The following is a 12166-nucleotide window of genomic DNA, read 5'->3' as shown; positions in this document are numbered from 1 at the left end:
TTCCCAACAAAGCTGCTTTAGTATTGAAAGGGAACTGCTTCAGTTTGCAATACATTAACAAATACGTTGAGTCGAGTCTTGCATGCCCTTTTTCCTGAAGGAAAGGTGGAGGATGGTCTCAGCCTTTCAGCTTTCCCCATGTGCCCACGACAAGGTTGTGAGACAGTGATGGGCGTTTGGGGTGGCACCTACACCCATGTTCCAAGTTTCAGCAGAGGGACAAAGTAGAAAACGAGCAATGTCGCATTTAGAGTGGTTTAATATATTTTCGCCTTCTGACAGAAGATGAACAAGCACTATTGTATTTATAACTTTTAGCTGTTTTTCCTACAAATATTTTTAGAAATTTGAAATGCAGTTCTTTTATATTTTACGACTGCGGTTTTTTTGAATGCGTGTTAGCACTCGATCTCTGTTGTGCCTCTGCGTGTGTTTATGTCCGACTCGCCCGTGCGGCCCAGCGGCACCGCCAGGCCGCGGCCGCCCCCCCGCGTTGCCAGGGCAGCGGCGGCGGGAGCGGCTCCGGGCCGCCATGAGCAGGAAGGGGAGAAAGCTCCTGGTGGACTCGCTGACCCGATCCGCCAAGCACTGTGAGTCTCCCCGGGCTGCAGGAGCCGCCCGGCCGCCCCCCGTTCTTCCCGTGCTCGTCCTGCGTCGTCCTGTTCGCCTCCCATGGGAGGCGTTTTCCCGGCGCCCCCTTAGGAACAGCGGTTGGGGCCGAGGGGTGCTATTGGTGTCACGGCCCTGGCGTGTTCTGTGCCTGCCTCGTGTTTTACCAGCTTAATTTACAATCTGTGTTTGCTTGTGTTTGGACCGGGCAGTTACCAAAAGCGAAGTGGAATGTCTGATCAAGCTCTTCGACACGCTGGTTGCCAAGGCCAGCAGCCAGTTTGCTGGGGCCGGCTTCGACCGCACCGTGTTCCGAGACACGCTGTACAACGCCTTTGGCATGACGGATGACGTGGTGCTGGACCGAGGTGAGGCGGGCACGCAGCTCTGAGCGCCGGGCAAGGGGTTGGGATGGCGCTGCCGACCCGACGAGTGTGTCCGTACCAAACAGCGCCGTCTTGTCCCAGGACAGCAAAGGAGCTGTTGGGAAAATGGCATCTTTTCTTTCTTTATGCGTTACAGTTTCCCCTTAGGTCAGGAGAGCTCACGCTCTAGTTCGAGGCAGAGCAGCCAGAGGCTGTTGAGCTGCCCTGTGGCTGTTTCTGTCGCAGTCTCTGTAGGGTCGTGACGGAGGAGGGCAGTGTCACTTTCCTCTTCTCTCCGGTGGTCCCAGTGGGAGCTGCGGTCGCTGCTGGGCGACAGCTCTAGCTCAGGCCTGGAAGTCCCAGGAAGGCATTGTGATAACAGCGGGTAACTCTGGGAATAGAGGCTCTGTGAACAGCATTGAAGGGCCTGGGCAGATAGTACAAGGAGGTGAGAGTAATGAGCCAGATAACCCCTTGAAGATACACTGATCGCACAGATTGGTAACAAGGGACATATTTGGAGTCACTGTGAAAGTTGAAGGAATGATCTCTAATGGAGAGGTGTCTAGAGGAGTATGCAGAGCAGGCATGAGTCTGCCCTTCTTTCAGTCTTGGGCTGCCAAGAGCCAGCCCTTGGTTCAACTTTCTCCATGTCTCTAGCGGGAGAGCTACTTACATGCCATAAAATAAAAACTTGTTGCAATTACCTTACATATTCTTAAAAATTATTTTAATGCTTACATGCAAAGGAGCTGATTTCAGTTTGCAAAAGCAAACCTATTGTCTTCTAAGTCAAAAATGCTTGGCTCTGCATGGAGAGATGTTCCTTCAGCCAAGTTACTAATTAATATTCTAAAATATAAATTATTACAAATGCTAGTGGATGCTTTGAAATCCTTGGGTTTGAATTACTATATTACAGGCTGTATGAATAATGAAGCTGTGAGATTGAAAGTTGCTTAGGGAAGAGAAAAAAAAAATTTGTTACATGACAGAAAAGAGGTTATTTTTCTTTGTAGATTTAAGATATATTGTTTCTAGGTTTACTTTGTCCAAGATTTCCTGAGACAAAACCTAGTAATTTAAATCTTAATCTGTATGCAGAATTATCCCTTATTTTAAGGGATGTCAGATTATTTGCTTTACATCTGCATGGAAGCATACTTCCTGTAGTTGTTTAAGTCAGGAAGGCAACAGATCAGACCAAATCTTACCAGGCAGGATTCTGGAGAGGAAGACCAGTAAACTGAGGGGCAGAATCCCTTTCATTGTTACATCTTAGAGTCAAGAATGGTAATCTTACCTTGGTGAAAGACAATCATCTTAAGAAGAAAGATAATTTATAATTTCACTGAATTTAGGAAAACATTGCTTTTTTGTGTTTCCCTATCATATGAATTTGAAATGTGTCTGATACACTTCCTAGTGTTCAGCACTTTTGATAGAGACAACACTGGCTGCATCACTGTGGAGGAATGGGTGGAAGGCTTAGCAGTGTTACTTCGAGGGACACTGGAAGAGAAGATGAAATGTAAGATTGATCTGTATACTAATATTTAGTAGTAATGATTGAATTCATAACAAATAACACATTGCTTTTGTTATAATTTAGTAGTTACTCTTAGTAACTATTTATTACTTAGTAAGTATTTGGTAATGGAAAATTTTTCTTCTGTATCGTTTAATGCAATGAAACTGAGTTCTGAAATGGCTTCTCTGAGAGTTTTTTTCTGTGTAAACTGCTGTTACCACAGCCACCACCTTTTTTGTTGCTTACAAAATCTTGCATTTAAACTGAAGTTTATTCTACAGCATACATTTTCAACAAAATACATGTTTTTGTATTCACAAACAAAATTAGAAAGAAGCAGATGAATCTCTAGTGTGGTTTTGGCTAATTAATAGTCTCGAGCCAAGCAAGACCAGTACCAACATTGATTTACTGGCACAGTGGGGACACAGTAGCAGTTGCATTAGCTCCAGCAGTTCTTCAGGTTGGAAGCACAGATGGAAAAACTGCAAGATGGTAATGAGAGCCTCCACAGTAATGAGAGAAAGATAGAGGAGAAAAAATAGCAAGTACACTAGAATTTTAAGCAGCAGGGGAAAAAATAGGGCATGTGGGGTGAAAAAAAAACAATAGAAAAAGGAGAATGACAGCATGTTGTTTCCATAGCTCCTAGGTTGCAGCATTAGCAATCCTACAGCATTATATAAATTCATCTGGAAAGTGGTCAGGGGTGTCACACCATTAGGATGTGTGCCCAGGTTGTAATTCAGTGTGTCAGTAAACCACAAACAGTAAAATAGGCATTCCTGCTGTAAGCACCACAGAAGATACTAGTGCATAGTGATGCAGTGCTGTCACAAGTGTTTGCCAGGAGTGTTTCAGCATATATATGATAAATTTGGCTCAGTTGATAATGTACAGTTCACATTTTTTGTCTGTAGGTAACAGCTTGAATGCTATGTGTTTGTAGTTTGTAATCAACTTGAAATTTATTTGTATTTCAAAAGACTGTTTTGCCATTTATGACCTGAATGGTGATGGATACATTTCGAAAGAGGAAATGTTTCAAATGTTGAAACACAGCCTTCTCATACAACCAGCAGATGAAGAGCCTGATGAGGGAGTTAAGGACTTGGTAGAGATAGCACTGAAGAAAATGGCAAGTACTTACTTATTGTGATACTTGAAGTCTTTCAAACATTCACTAACCGATACTTAAAACCTTTCTATGAGGTAACAAAATAAGATATCGTGTTTAAAGTAGGATTCTGCAAGTCTCCTGAGGAAAGCCAGAAATATAATCCAGGTCTAATAAATCCCAGCCCAGTATTCTCATATGAAATCATTAATTTAGTATGTGAATGTACTATAAAGTTTATGTATAAACTGGCATGTGTTTATGTGCATATACATCTGTGCATGCCCAGTCAAAGCAAAAGCCCAGTCAGAAGTGGAAAACTCAAAAGTGTAAGCTGCATTTATTCCATCAGTACAGGCATCTGCAAAAACTTCATTTTTAAGTACATTTGTGTTTTATCAACTGATCATGAAATGTCTTTATCCAATTTGTTTGTATGTATTCTATTAGAATACTAAACTCAAGGTTATTAATGTAAAGCTTGTCTTACAGTGCTTAATCTAGAATATCAGAGCAGCCGGGGACTGTCAATATTTTAATCAAATCGAGATATATACCCTCCCCTTCCATGGCGGTGGTCAAAAATTTTCACTTCAAACCAGGGCTTGCATCCCAATTCCTTTTATTTAAGCCCATCTTTTCAATTTTTCAATCCCACCCTTTTTGCCTTAAGTAGAGGCAAGTCACTCTCATCTTTTCTGAGCTTAAACTGATAACCCCCAATTCGCAAATCTAACTAAAAATAGAATCCATGTTCTTTAAACATCTGTTAAACAAAACTACAAGTAATAATCCTTTACTGAAGTGTTCCCTTCCTTTTGCAGGACTATGATCATGATGGCAAACTTTCTTTTACGGACTTTGAAAAAGCAGTCAGAGATGAAAACCTTCTCTTAGAAGCCTTTGGACCATGTTTGCCAGACATAAAGGTACATTACACTTGGGTTCAAAAAAACTGCACGAGCCAATTCCTTACAGACACTTGCACCAATCCTGTGAATGTCAGAGTATCTTAGGCCAATGTTGGGCTCATCCTCTCAGTGCCAGTTCTGCTATCCAGAGGGGGCCCCTAAGCACTCCTACTCCAGGGTTGTTGCAACACAATACTGCAGATATTAATCTCACCACTAAGGGAAATTTCAGTCCTGTACATTGTCATCCCAGTCTCTAGCATTCCTGTTTTCATCCAGTTTATTCCACTCTGCAGCTGGGCCTTCTTGCCCTCCATGCCAGATCATTCCTTGGTGACACACCCCTACTGCTGAGCAGTTAAAATTTTCATTTCTCCTTCAGCTACAACTTTGAATTCTGGCTGGTCTTCCAGTGATGACACCATTAACGCTATGGATTTACCTTTTCTAAGCTAAAAAGCAAGAGACAGTCTTCACTGCATACGCATTTCAGTTCATACCTTTCAGTTCAGGACCTTTTCTGACTAAATAGAAATCCTTTAGTTAACTGAAAATTAACTTGCTGTTGTTTTCTTTTTTTTTGTTTTGTTTTCTTTTTTTTTGTTTTTTTAACAGAGCAGAATGGCATTTGAGCAGAAAATTTTCCGGGAAACTCCTAAATAGTAACTCCAAGTTGTAGCTCCACTGCTGAATACTATTAAAAGGGGTCGTGGTCTTCACCATTTCTTCGTCATATAGTAAAACCAGTCATATTTCAAGTTGCTCCTAAGCTTCAGTATTCCTTTGCTGTTAAAGCTGTTGAATAAATGAATTTAGTTCTGTAACTCTACCTTTGCTCCTAAGCTTCCGTATTCCTTTGCTGTTAAAGCTGTTGAATAAATGAATTTACTTCTGTTACTGTACCTAAATAGAGTTCTTCTGTTATATTCATATATTCTGTTCATATTATAAAATATGTTACAATATGAGGTACGCAGGACAACACTGCAACAATAATACAATATATTGGTTTCTTCATTCCAAGTAACAAAATGATACCATTTTAAACAGGGAATCACTAGGAAACAGAGTATAAAGAAAGTTTTATTTTTTAAATTAAAAAATACATATTTTAAACTATATTCTTTACAAAAGGACTGTTGGAAGATGCTGCCAGCAGTATCTATATTCTTCTTCTCTGCTTTACAACTGGTTTGGCTGAGCTGCTCTCTGGCTTTTCCACAGATGTTGAAACAGAATCTGCTACCTAAATTGGAGGGGAAAAAAATTTAGTAACCTGTAACCATTACTTTTTTATGCTCATTTTAGAGTAAGGCCACATCTCCAAGATTTGAGTATTGGGAGCCATTTATTACTATCATCACACTTGTATTGAATTTTCCTGCTGACTAGAGGAAGAAAGTAACACCAAAGGCAGCATTAAACACAAGAGAGGTGAAACTTAGAAGATTCAGCACTACCATTTTTGTATTTAACTACACAAACTGATTTCAGATAGTCAGTGATACAGTATTACATATGTCATCTCCCTTCTTCCTAACAGGTGTTTTTAAGCAAGTTTTAATGTGCTTTATAAACTCAGCTATTTCAGGAAACAAAGGAATAGCAGAAACCTGCATTTTGACATGTATCTTAGGAAGGTATTTAATATAAAGGGTACTAATTTATAAGATATGCACTTGCAAATCAATCTAGTCAGTCAAGGGAGCTTTTTCAGATCTTAATGAAATGTTGTATCAGGGATGTCTGACCTGCTAATTGATTAATATTCTCCATAAAATGATACATAACTTAACATGTGCTTCTCAGCATGGAATTAATGATTCTGTACAGCTTTTAATGGCATAAGAAATGTTGGAGCAAAATTACACTGAACTCTGACTTCCATTTTTTTCCTTTCAGAAACCAGATACAAGTAGCACACTGGAGTGAGCAGGACTACCTGCAAAATTATCATGCTTTCACATGTGGGAAAAAAAGTGGTTTACGAAAAATCACATAAGAACATGCACTGACATTTGCACTTTCTCAAGTGTAGTGTAAGAGGTCTGGAGTAGAATTGCCTGCAATATTCTAGATTGTGGAGAAGTTAAATAGTAAGAGCACTAGCTTTAAGTGGCAGATAATGAGTAAATGCTGAATAAAGCTATCAAATAGTCACTATTTTTATGTATAACAAGCACCTATGTTTGAACTATCAGAACTTTAAGAACCCATACCTCTTTCAGTTTATTTCGAATTAATGTAGCTGAAGTATTTAAAGACTCATCATCCATATCCACTTTAGGTATTTCTGGTAGTTGTGGACCAATAACAACTTCAGTATTGTCCTCACTTGTTCCAATGAGGGAAAACTTGTTACCTTCTTCTCTCTTCCTCTTACGTTCTTGTAGGTGAGTTGTACGAGGCATAAACCTGTCAATTCCATTGCAAGCTGGAACCTTTCTGTGCTGCATTAAGGAAGCTGGTGGAGTGCACACTCCTGGATGTACATTTGGAGTTAAAGATGTGTTTTGACCAAAGTACCCAGAAATTTCAGCACAATTGTTATCATAGTGTGGGGGTGTTAACAGGCTCTGATTCTGATTCCCAGCTGGATATGCTGTGTTGTGGGATACCCCAGGAGAACTTGTAAAGCAGGATGGATCCCAGTTACTGGCTATACTTGATCCTGATGTACTCCATGGACAGTCATGCTCAGAGTTATTTGAGGCTGTCTTCTTAGGGCCTTCTACTTTCTTTAACATAAAGCAATCTTTAAAACAACAAAAAAGAAGCACCTTCACTATTTCATGTAATTATTAGTTCTAACACCCAAGAACAAAACTTTTGATAGAAATGCAGAAACAATACCAGTGATATTTGATTCCCAACTACCCTTCTGTGATTATTTTTAAGCTTCAAATATAACAAATTCAACTTTCAAATCAGTTTGCCAGTCTAGTGCCTTGCTGGTTTATAACATTTAAAAAACCCAGATGTTTTGATGTTAAAAATCAGTGGGTTTACTCCCTTTAGAAATCCTCAGACAGTGAATAATGATACCCAAGTATGTGAGCACAAGAAAGGAGAAGCTTGTGCTCAGCAATTTGCTTATTCCTCAGCTTGCCCAGCCTTCAGCGCTGACTGGGAACTCTGTGGTACAGGAGCCTTTCTAAACACAGTCCATTCTTAATGTTCCCCAGTGCAAAGATGTGGGCTGGAGAAATTTTTTTGAAGGTTTTGGTATAGTCATATTCCTTCCAAAACTGTCCCTTTGGCATGCCTGAGGAGGCTGGAACAAGGGTGAAATCCCAAATTTCCTGCCAATGCTTTAAATTTCTGGTAACATTTTGAAAGAAAACAAAAAGTGAAGGAAATACTTAATTATTAAAGCTTAATAATTTCATTATTTTAGTCTTAATCAAAGCCAAAAAATTACTTTGAAAAGGATATAGTTCTCTACATACTGAGAGATGTCTCCCTGTAAACATACTTAAAATGCATCTGTATTGGGTTTGCATGGCCTGTTTTTTTGTAGTGGAGGGACTACAGGGTTGGCTTTTTTGAGAAGCTGCCAGACTCTTTCACCATGTCTGGCAGAGCCAATCCCTGGTGACTCCAAAGATGGATGTGCTGCTGGGCAAGGCCAGGCCAATTAGAAATGGTGGTAACACCTCTGTGCTAACAGATTTAAGGAGGAAAATAAACAAGGAGTGGTTGCACATTTGTAACTACGGCCAGAGAAGAGCAGAGCGAGACCGTGAGAGGAGCAGCCCTCAGACACCGAGGGCAGCGCAGGAGGGGCAGGAGCTGCTCCAGGCGCCGGGGCCGAGATTCCCCTCAGGCCGTGGGGCAGGCAGGGGGCAGCAGCTGTGCCCCTGCAGCCCATGGAGGCCACGGGGATGCAGGGATCCACCACAGCCCCTGCAGGAGCCCCAGGCCCGAGCACGTGGATGCCTGGGAGGAGGCTGTGATCCTGTGGGAGACTCCTGGAGAGGCGCCCTGCTCCCAGGCTGGAGCAGCCTGTCCTTGAAGGACTGCACCCCGTGGAGGAGTGACCCACACTGCAGCAGCCTGGGGAGGGCTGCTCCCCATGGGATGGACCCACACTGCAGCAGCCTGGGGAGGGCTGTTCCCCATGGGATGGACTGTTCCCCATGGGATGGACTCACACTGCAGCAGCCTGTCCTTGAAGGACTGCACCCCGTGGAGGAGTGACCCACACTGCAGCAGCCTGGGGAGGGCTGTTCCCCATGGGATGGACTCACACTGCAGCAGCCTGGGGAGGGCTGCTCCCCATGGGATGGACTCACACTGCAGCAGCCTGGGGAGGGCTGTTCCCCATGGGATGGACTCACACTGCAGCAGCCTGGGGAGGGCTGTTCCCCATGGGATGGACTCACACTGCAGCAGCCTGGGGAGGGCTGTTCCCATGGGATGGACTCACACTGCAGCAGCCTGGGGAGGGCTGTTCCCCATGGGATGGACTCACACTGCAGCAGTCAGTGCATACCTATCACACTGCAGCAGTCACAGGGAGCTGCTGCTCGTGAGATGAGCTCACATTGGAGAAGTTCACAGAGAACTGTCTCCTGTGCCACCCCACGGTGCAGCAGGGGAATGACTCCTCTCCCTGGGCAGCAGGAAAAGCCATGGATCATGAACTGACCACAAAGCCCATTCCCTGTCCCCTTGCACTGCTGGGGTAGGGGGTAGAGCTGAGAAGGGAGGAAGGTGTTTATAAAGGCTTATTTTACTTCTCATTATCCTGCTCTGATTTTGTTAGTAATAAATTCACTTTATGTCTCCAAGTAGAGCCTGTTTTGCCTTGATGGTATTTGATGAGCGATCTCTCTCCTGGTCCTTATCTCAACCCATGAACCATTTGTTAAATTTTCTCTCCTCTGTCCAGTTTGTGGAGGGCAATGAGTGAGCAGCTTTGGTGGGTGCCTGGCATCTGGCCACTATCAACACACTATAGCAGCTTTAAAAGACGTAGGTAAAAAGTGTTTTCTTTAACAAGCACTTTAGCCAAAACCCCACCCAATCCTGAAGAACATTAAAATTTTACAGGAAATTTAGTCAGGATTCTATAGGAAATTTAACCACAAACCTCTTTGATTTGTTGCTTTTGCTATATACTTTCTTCTATCCTGCAACTTCTCTCGAGTTTCTTGGACTGTTTCAAATTCTGGAGCATAGCACACGTGCAGCAAACTACCAAAGAAACTTCGTTCATCCATTTTTTTCTTGGCCACCCTGAAGGGAATTAAAGTCTGTCAACAAAACTGAGGATTTTACTCCAACTCTCTAGAAACTTAACACATTGCCAAGTACAGAAGGTGTAAAAGATTAAGACAGCAAGAGGCAGATATTGCCCTGTCCAATACCTTGCACATTGCAGTTTTTTGAATTTTATAAGGTACACTTCAGTAAACTGCTCTGCTGGATATTCATCTAGAGCATGATATTCCTCAATGGCACCATATAATGCAAATTGTTCCACTAATTCCTTCATAACACCTAATGCAGGAACTCCTTGTATCAGTATATAGCGAGATTCCAAGTTGATAGTGTAAACCTGAAAAAAACAAAAACAAAGACTATTCAAAAACATTCCCATTCTTGCTTTATTGCAAAAGGCACACATTTTCTCCATGTTTTCTGTTTTTCTCCAAATCCTCTCAGGATGCTGAAAACCCCTATGTACTCTGTTTTGCAGAACAGTAAAATGCATGGTTATTTGGGACCTCTTCATCACTGAGCAAGAGCTGAACTCGTGCCTCTCATGCATAGTAAAACACAGATGAGACTTGGCTCTTCTGCACAAGGTAAGAGTACTAATGCCAATTGCTGAGTAAAATCTCTTATGTCTCTGGCCAACTTCCATGCAAGATGTACTAGTAACCAGTTCATAGGAGGTACTGCCAAAATACAGAAAAAAACCCTGAAAAATTAGTCTTCTTCACTGGCAAAGAAGTCATGCAGGTGAGGAAAACTGCTTTTTTCCACACAGGGAGTTAAAAAACAATTACCACAATTCCCTGGTGCAAATCCTGTGTGTGCAGAGCTGTCTCCTTGCCATGGTGATCCAACAGCATACATTTTTATGACACAGATACAATCTGGATGCTGAGAGAAACAAGGTCTTCTTCCAGCAGATTAAAAACCAGACCAACCATTCTCTTCTGCTTTGTGTAGTGACTGTCACATAACAGACTCTAATGGCTCACACTATGTACATTAGGCAGCCAGCCAGCTGATCCCTGAGATCAAAGGAAATTTATTCTGAGATTGTTAAAAAAAAAAACAACCCAAGCCACAAACATTTAGACTGCACAAGTTACACATATTTCTTAAAAAAACATATTCTGGACAAAGCGGGAACTGCTTGGGAAATCAGCTCTCAAACTTCTGCTATAAAAAAGTCTCCACAGGCAGGTCATATAAGTTTTCTTGTGGCAGCAGCACACTCCCACCTACATTCTTTTGGGAACAAGGGATTGAAGGAACCTGATTCTTTCGCTGTGCAGTTTTTTGTTGGTTTTTTTGGAAGGTTTGTCCTTCTACTTCTTTCTCGTCCGGGAAGAAAAGATTCAAATAAGGTTTTTTCCACACTTGGGACATCCATACTGTTTCTCCTGCATGTATCCTCCATTGCCCAGTGATGGGTAGATGCCTGTGCTGACCAGAGCTCTGTAGATGCACAAGGCTCTCTGTCCTCTGGCCCACTGTGTACACTTGGAAGAATAAAAGAACTTTATGAAGACTTTGAGACTTCATGAAGTACGGAGGGTTTGACATTCTACGGGAAGGTGGTGGTAGTGAAAGAGATGTGCCTTATGTGCGTGGGCACAGAGTAACCATTGTTCCGGCCCTGGTGAGACCACACCTCAAATGCTGGGTTCAGCTCAGGGCCTCTCTCCAAGACACGGAGGTGCCGGAGCACGTCCAGAGAAGGGCAGCAGAGCTGGTGGAGGGTCACAGGTCTGATGAGGAACACCCTCAGCGAGCTGCGAGGGGTCAGCTTGGAAAACAGGTGGTTCAGAGAGTCCTTATCGCTCTCTGCAACTCCCTGACAAGAGGCTGAAAACAGATGCGGGTTGAACTTCATGATCTTAAAGGTCTTTTCCAAACTAAGCGCTTCCTTTCTCACGCCAGCCCTTTAAGGTGCCGCTACAGCTCGTTGCACACTGAGCGCACACAGACATACCCCAATCTCGCAGTTCCGCTGCAGTAACGAGAAGCTCCTGCCGCACAGCAGACAAGGCCCAGGGCCCCTCTCTCTCTCTCCCGGGGATCGCAGCGTAGGCCCGGCCGCCCCCCAGCCCCTCACCCGCAGCGGCTCCGCCCGACACCGCCCTCCCACACAGACACAGACAGACACAGACAGACACACAATGACAGACAGACAGACACAGCACCTTGACAGCGCGCGGCCGCCACCCTTCGCGGTACTTGGCGCGCGACTCGCAGGCTCCCAGCTGCGCATGGTGCCGGCACGGAGCGCCCGGGCCACCGCTGCTGCCAGCTGCCATCTTCCCATCGCCCCCCGCGACGCACAACCCCCATTGGCTCGCTCCGTGCGGCGGGGAGGAGGAGCCGCGGTCCTCAGCCAAGGAGCCAATCAGAGGCGGGCAGCGGGGAAATG

General features: G+C 43.6%; 2 protein-coding genes across 3 annotated transcripts; one reads left to right on the top strand and one right to left on the bottom strand.

Moving 5' to 3' along the window:
- Positions 1-10: 10 nt before the first annotated feature.
- On the top strand, positions 11-5441 carry CLXN (calaxin). Its single transcript, XM_054641315.2, has 6 exons — positions 11-590; positions 822-977; positions 2401-2505; positions 3492-3643; positions 4447-4551; positions 5149-5441. The coding sequence occupies exons 1-6, from the start codon at positions 392-394 to the stop codon at positions 5194-5196; spliced, it is 765 nt and encodes a 254-aa protein (XP_054497290.1). The 5' UTR covers positions 11-391; the 3' UTR covers positions 5197-5441.
- Positions 5442-5598: 157 nt separating this feature from the next.
- Positions 5599-12059, bottom strand: RBM48 (RNA binding motif protein 48). 2 transcript variants are annotated; one of them, XM_077174872.1, is made up of 6 exons: positions 11940-12059; positions 10551-10781; positions 9906-10096; positions 9629-9774; positions 6753-7288; positions 5599-5779 (listed from the first exon to the last, which is right to left on the bottom strand). In XM_077174872.1, exons 2-6 carry the CDS (start codon positions 10614-10616, stop codon positions 5696-5698), a joined length of 1023 nt encoding a protein of 340 aa, XP_077030987.1. In that variant the 5' UTR covers positions 10617-10781; positions 11940-12059; the 3' UTR covers positions 5599-5695. The 2 variants fall into 2 exon arrangements, with proteins under 2 accessions (XP_077030987.1, XP_077030994.1); XM_077174879.1 differs by lacking the exon at positions 10551-10781 and adding an exon at positions 11134-11601 and having other exon boundaries at positions 11940-12058.
- Between the last annotated feature and the right edge of the window lie 107 nt (positions 12060-12166).

The sequence above is a fragment of the Agelaius phoeniceus genome, chromosome 1 (assembly GCF_051311805.1).
Source record: "Agelaius phoeniceus isolate bAgePho1 chromosome 1, bAgePho1.hap1, whole genome shotgun sequence".
Taxonomy (NCBI): Eukaryota; Metazoa; Chordata; class Aves; order Passeriformes; family Icteridae; genus Agelaius; species Agelaius phoeniceus.
Note: the sequence above shows the minus strand (reverse complement) of the source record. Positions and strands in the feature narration are given on the sequence as shown.

Bases quoted from the DNA above. Each gene is read 5' to 3' on its own strand.
- CLXN (XM_054641315.2), top strand. From the start codon at position 392: ATGCGTGTTAGCACTCGATCTCTGTTGTGCCTCTGCGTGTGTTTATGT. The intron at 591-821 runs GTGAGTCTCCCC...TGGACCGGGCAG, and splicing joins GACCCGATCCGCCAAGCACT to TTACCAAAAGCGAAGTGGAA. The intron at 978-2,400 runs GTGAGGCGGGCA...TACACTTCCTAG, and splicing joins TGACGTGGTGCTGGACCGAG to TGTTCAGCACTTTTGATAGA.
- RBM48 (XM_077174879.1), bottom strand. From the start codon at position 11,319: ATGTCAAACCCTCCGTACTTCATGAAGTCTCAAAGTCTTCATAAAGTT. The intron at 7,289-9,628 runs GTTTGTGGTTAA...GTTGTTTTAAAG, and splicing joins AAAAGCAACAAATCAAAGAG to ATTGCTTTATGTTAAAGAAA. The intron at 5,780-6,752 runs GTATGGGTTCTT...CCTCCAATTTAG, and splicing joins TTCGAAATAAACTGAAAGAG to GTAGCAGATTCTGTTTCAAC.